This window comes from Pelodiscus sinensis, chromosome 26, assembly GCF_049634645.1.
Source record: "Pelodiscus sinensis isolate JC-2024 chromosome 26, ASM4963464v1, whole genome shotgun sequence".
NCBI classification, from domain to species: Eukaryota; Metazoa; Chordata; order Testudines; family Trionychidae; genus Pelodiscus; species Pelodiscus sinensis.
Window position 1 is genome coordinate 5,026,892 of NC_134736.1, and position 6,200 is coordinate 5,033,091.

The 6,200-nt window shown below is 50.5% G+C and overlaps 1 protein-coding gene across 2 annotated transcripts in view; it reads left to right on the forward strand.

The window, feature by feature from the left end:
• Window positions 1-5,120, forward strand: part of TRIM29 (tripartite motif containing 29) — a 31,114-nt gene extending 25,994 nt beyond the window's left edge. For both annotated transcript variants that reach the window (XM_006117224.4, XM_006117225.4), the window contains one exon: window positions 2,061-5,120. In XM_006117224.4, the coding sequence (XP_006117286.1) occupies window positions 2,061-2,123 (63 nt within the window). In that variant the 3' untranslated portion in view covers window positions 2,124-5,120. The remainder of the gene's footprint in view (window positions 1-2,060) is intronic.
• Window positions 5,121-6,200: the final 1,080 nt, after the last annotated feature.

The following is a 6,200-nucleotide window of genomic DNA, read 5'->3' on the forward strand; positions in this document are numbered from 1 at the left end:
ACACTGGAAATTGGAGCTGTAAAGCAAAAGGAATTCACATGCATTAAGCAGCAGGTGCAAGAAATGGGGGCCAAGCAGCAGGGATGGATGGACATGCTAGGTCCGTCCATCCATCCATCCATCCATCCATCCATCCATCCATCCATCCATCCATCTCATATGCATCATTCCACAGTCTGGCTACGTCTAGACTGGCATGATTGTCCGCAAATGCTTTTAACGGAAAAGTTTTTCCGTTAAAACCATTTGCGGAAAAGAGCGTCTAGATTGGCACGGATGCGTCCGTGCCAATCTAGACGCGGTTTTGCGCAAGAAAGCCCCGATCGCCATTTTCGCCATCGGGGCTTTTTTGCGCAAAACAGTTTTTAGCTGGGCCCTGGTGGGTTGCCTCTCATACCACCGCTCCAAGGAGCTTGGAAAACTTCTCTATTGCTCTTTTCTTAGGCTGGTGTGTGGCAAGGCAGGGGGCTTCAGCACCTTGTCACACCACCCAACCCTTCTCAAGGCATGAGCTGGATCTAGGTTAGTGTATCATGATGATGCAAAGCCCAGGCTGCCTTTGCTCGTACCCTGTTGTACTAAGCAGGGATATGTAGGGTTGCCTGGTGTCCAGTTTTTGCCCAGACAGTCCGGTATTTGTGGGCTCTGTCCGGTAAAAAAGACCCCAGAAAATACTGAACCTGTTCTTATGGTTTAGCCCCCTGTTTTTTTTTTCCCGTCAACCAATTTTTTTCTCGCCATGTGCGGTATTTTTTGTGAAAGTATCTGGCAACCCTAAGGATATTGATGTCATAAAAAGGCTGGTACACTCACCCTTGTGCTGACTTATGGCATATTCATGGCTGTGCTCATTTCGACACCTCCATACGTCTTGCAACTCCAGCTGGCTCAGCATATTTTTGGAGCCCAGCAACATTGCTGGGAGCAGGGACAGTTGGGTAATCTCCCGAAGCGATGCACGGCATTATAGGATCTAATTAAGGGAACCGTTGAGCTCCTGCAGCCACACCCTGCAGAGTCACCCTGCCAATGCAGGTGACTCCGAGCTGAAGATCTTGCTTGAGGTGTTGCAACCAACTAGCACAACCCACCCATAAGGTGGCTGGTGTGGATTGCAAGTGCTGCAAGCTCATTCCTGCCAGCCAAAGCTGGTTTTTTGCAGGGGTCTCTTTCTGGATGTAAACACAGCCAGATCAACATGGTGGGAACAGCGTGAGGTTAGATGCTGTTGTGAAGTAGCACAACTGAAACAGCAACAAGCAGAGGAGGGTCAATTCGTACAATAGCTGCTCAAATTCACCGTTGTTGCTGTCCCTTTCTCATTCAGGAAGATTCACACAAACTGGGTTTTGTTTGCGCAGATTTTTGAGAACTTGTCACACAGAAACCTATAGTCACACGTGGGCTTGAGGAGAGAACACCGGGTATTTCACAATGCTCGTTCCTTGCAGTCACGTTTAAGGGTTTTGGGTCGTCCAGCTGGAGAGCAGAAAAACACCATGTGACTTCGCTGACCCATCACACACAGACTGTGCCTACTGACAGGATTAGACCTAGAAAAGTGTGCTGGGAAACATGTCCCTGTGAGAGAGATCCTTGGGAGACACCAGAAAGTCATTTGTGAGCCTCTGACAGGGTGGCATTTAGTTCACCGAGGAATTCCAAACAATGAATAACCGCATACAATAATCCATGTGAGAAATTCAGCCTGGCAGCAGACACATGCTCCATCCACGTCCTATTTTGGAGACCCATGTGGGATTGAATGAATGCGGAGACTTTGTGTAGATCTTCTGCCCCAGAATGAAGCCCATCCAAAGTCCATGTGGCCAGAGAACAAGGGCTAAGCTTGCACCGAATAAGTCAAGCAGCTCCAGGTTCAGAAGAAAGGGGATGGGTGGTGTCACACTCCCAAAAGCAGGGCGGAAGTTCAGGTGAAAAGGGGGACGTGAGGTGGTTCATTAGATGGCAGAGGCAGTGCATGTTGAGGGCAGAGAAAAGACAGACGGCAAGTTACCGTCCTTCTCTTAACTCACATGTCTGAAATTCTCTATTTGCAGACACACCATCGCCCCTTTTACGTCAACAAAGGCAACGGAATCATTTCGCACGAGGCACCTTGAGTCCCAAGATCCGTGGGAAAAGCCAGATGTGCCAGGAGTGGAGACCCAACCACGAAATTCATAGATGAACCTGCTACGCTCTTAACCTTCCCGCTGTAGTCTCTGGAGGGGCTGGATGGGGTGGTTGGTGCCAGAGGAAACGAGGACTTTTCCCGACTCAGAATCACTCCCAAGACCATTTTATATTTCCCTTGAAAGCTCCGCAGCCCCAAAGAACTGTAAAAAGCACAGCCCCTGTAGCCTTTGTAGTCCCCGACTTGCAACACCCTCCTCTGCCGGCCGAGCCGATTGCTCTGCTTCTCGGTGCTTTGGGGATCTGGGATGGGAGGCACTGGTCTTTTCCTCTGCGCAGCATCATACGATGGGCTTCCTGCTCTCCCAACCCACACAGTCGTCTCTGAGAGAATTTCTAGAGCTGGTGACAGGTGCCAAGTTGGAGTCTGATATTCTCTGTGAATCTACAAGGCAGGGTCACCTTGGGAACTGGCAGGCCAAGCTTTGCCTATGCGCCTCTATCCATACGGCTCAATCTGCCAGGAGCCTCATCCTCCACAAGTGGGAAGGGTGGATCTGTCTCTGTGACCCATTCAGTCCTTGGCCTCTCTGTGGAGATGCTCTTCCATAGATTGCCACATGGGAGACATCACCAGGGCCTAAGCACTGCTCTGAGAAAGGCCACCAAAGCAGCATCAGAGAGTAACCCCTTCCAGTCATTCCTCCCCGGGCTGGCTGCCAAAGGCCCTACATTCCATTAACGCGCCCCTCCGGCCTCCTCATCAAATGAAAAAAGGAACAGAAAATCCATCCGGCTAATGGAAGATTGATTAGGCTTCTTAGGTGGCCCCCCGGCCCTCGGCAAAACTGGCTCATGTATTTTGGTGCCGTTTTTCTTCTCTGGTTCAGGAATTTATTTTTTGGCTCAGGTTCATATTTCAAGGGGGAGGGTTCTGACCATACCATGGTGTCACGGGGCAGCACTCCCCTCTCACGAGCGCCCTCCACTCTTGCCTGTTCAAAGCCAAAAGGCTCTTTGGCAACTCAGCCCCCTCTGGGAGAGTCACCCCCCCATGTGTGATCAAGCACGAATCTCTTCCGGGTACACACTTAACAGGGCCCCATCTCAGTGCCCTCTGCTAGCATCCCTCAAGCTACCCGCTGCCCACTCTGTTCAAGAGTGATGCCTCCAGGGCTTCATCTCTTGGAGACAACTTCCTTTGCCTTACTGTAGGGCTTTATTTCACAGCCTCAATATAGTCCACCACAGCTCTCCAGATAGAGGTCTCCGTGGTGCTGCCCATCCTCCCCTCAGCCACGAACCCTCTCTTCACTCTGAGATTTCTAGCAGCACTGAGCTGACTCTGGTCCCGCAACTCCTTTTATAGACCTTCTTGGCCTCTGAGTGGCTGGTTCCTCCTATAGCCACTCTAGCCTGCCTGGAGGATCTCTCTATGGTTCTTTTCTGAGGTGGGATTTGACAAGGCCCCAAGCCTCCAGCATGGGGTTTTGAGGCCTACTACAACCTGTCACACCATCAGAAACCAGGGCAGAGACCTTACGTGTTTCAATGATCCAACTTAATTTTTCCCCTGGGCAATGGAGTGGAGTTGTTGTTGACTTCAAAATCTCGAAGCGCACCAGAGCTTGCTGCTGCCCATAAGTTCAGTGCCTATCAAAGTTGCTGCTGCAGAGCCAAGAAGCGAGTGCTTGTAGCTACTTTCTGTGGCTTGTTCGGTTCAAGTCTTCCTCGGATTCGCAACTAGCCCACCCTCTCTCTCTGCACCTGGCCTGCTCTCACACGCTTGCAGCATCTGGCTGAATGAGGTCACACCTATTGCTGGGTGAAAATTACTTTACAGTTAATCCCCAACGCAAAGTTGTGTGCTGTTTTTTGCATCCGGTTCCTCAGACAAAACTTCTGAGTCTGAAAGATGGCTGCCTCCTCTTTGAGATCCATGTTTTAAAGAAAATCAAGGTGCTGCGGGTGGGGTTGGGCTCCGTTATTTGCTTTGGAAAATTTAAGCTACAGTTGTGTGCGTGCGTGTGTGCAAGATACTAAAATAAGCTACGGCACTGGCTGCTACTTTAAGTCATAGGGGATTGGGACACAGGTTCTGAAGTCATGGACCCAGGGAAACAATATGTGGTAATATAATATATTCAGCAACTGTTAATACAAACCACAGAGGGGAAGGGTGACGATGCACTGACTAGTTACTAGTGATGGGGTCATTTAGAAAGAGGATTTCTTTGGCTTCTGCTCCAAATACATCCCCAATTGCCTATTTTTTGTTTTTAAGTTACTCGTCATGGCTTTTAAAAGGCACGCTGATGGTTTTACTCTGATAAATGCTCCCATTTCCTTCGTTCATACTTGTTTAGAGATAAGCGTGATCCCCAAACGCTGGGTCCAAAGAACCCAGACATTTTGGGGAAAGCGGAGATCTAGATCCAAGCTTCACTGCAGGCTCTTATGTCAATAGGAAGGGAAATTGACTATATCCTCCTCCCCAAGATCCCCCCTAATGAAATGTATGTCTCACGCCCATCTCTACAATATTGCCTACTTTAGAACAGTCTTGCTGCGTGGGCATGATTCTGATCTTGCAAAAGTGTTTTACACTGGTGTAACACCACTGATTTGAACAGACTTGCTCCTGATTTATCCCCGTATGAGAAGCAGGCCCCCCACTTTGTCCAACCAGCACCCCTAGTTTGCTTGAAACTCTCTTGCCCAATGGAAAGCAATTGCGCATCAAGCAGTGCCCTTTTTCTCACTGGACCTCGTGGATTAGCCCTGGGGCTTAGAGGTGAATTTGGCATGCACTGCTGTATTATTTTGTCGGCCTGGATAAAAGCAGAAACACCGCTGGGAATTCCGTTGCATCAGGCCGGCTGGCGCTGTGCTCATGAGATTCTTAGAGGGTGTAACCTGCACTGCAGAAATAAAAGAGAAACCTCAGTGTCCCAGGAGCGGCTGGGGTCAGGATTTCTTTCTCTGCGGACTGTGTGTTTGTGCCATTCTGAACGACTTTCAGGGCTTTTGAAAACGAGGGAGATCGGTCTTGCTGGCAAGAGGCACAAAGAGAACCCAGGACAAGCGGAGTCTACACCTGATGGGTGTCCCTCCCCGTCCTGCAACATCCCCTGAGCTACAACAAATCCGCTGTTCTAACTCAGAACCCCCTGCCGTTGCTTATTGACCCGGATGGGCCACACTCCTACCCCTCTGCCACATAGCTCTGCCCACAAACCTCACACTTGGTCTGCGGCCTCCCCTTAAAAGTGATTCCATGGCTGCTTCCCCCGAATACCCACTTCTGCACAAAACTCTACTAGTGCCGTTCACAGACTGCATCACGCACGGGCCTGTGCGCCTTGGGCCGAATTCTGAACTCCCGCGGAAGGAAAGGTTAGGCCACGGCTGTTAAAGACCAGTGTAGCGGTTTTATGATACAAAGGGGGCTGAGCGGAAGAAGCTATTTCACTCCTGGCCTGGGACCAGGTATCTGTAACAAGCTGGTACATTATAACCTGGGTGTGTCTACAGGCAGGTCGCCCACATTAACTTAGCTTTACAAAACCGCCTTCCTTGGAAGCAGGGAAGGACTGAACGCCACCCAATCTGCCCCAACTCCTAAGCACGAGGCAGCCTCAGCCCCCCGCCACCGCCGTCTTTGTGACTCCTGACAATAATGGAGCTCAGCTCACGGGAATGACCCTCCGCGCCAGCCCAGATTCGGAGCACGCGCAGTAGCATGAGCATAAAACAATGAACGTTACAGCTGCAGGACAGTGTACCCAGAGCCAGCTCTGACACAGAGAATAATGAACCCCCCTCCATGGGAGAGCGGTCCCTACTCACTCCCCTGCCTGACACCTAGCTGCGTGACACTTGGACAGAGTCTCGTAGAAATCTACACATTCCCACGCTGTGGGGTAGTTCAGTCCCGGACCCCCACCTTTGAGGCTTGCTTCCCAAGCGTTACGAGCCCTCCTCAGAAATCTCTGACGTCCAGTCCATCGCCCAGTTCCTCTAGGACAGTGTTTCTGAAACTGTGTGCAACGGCACAACAGTGT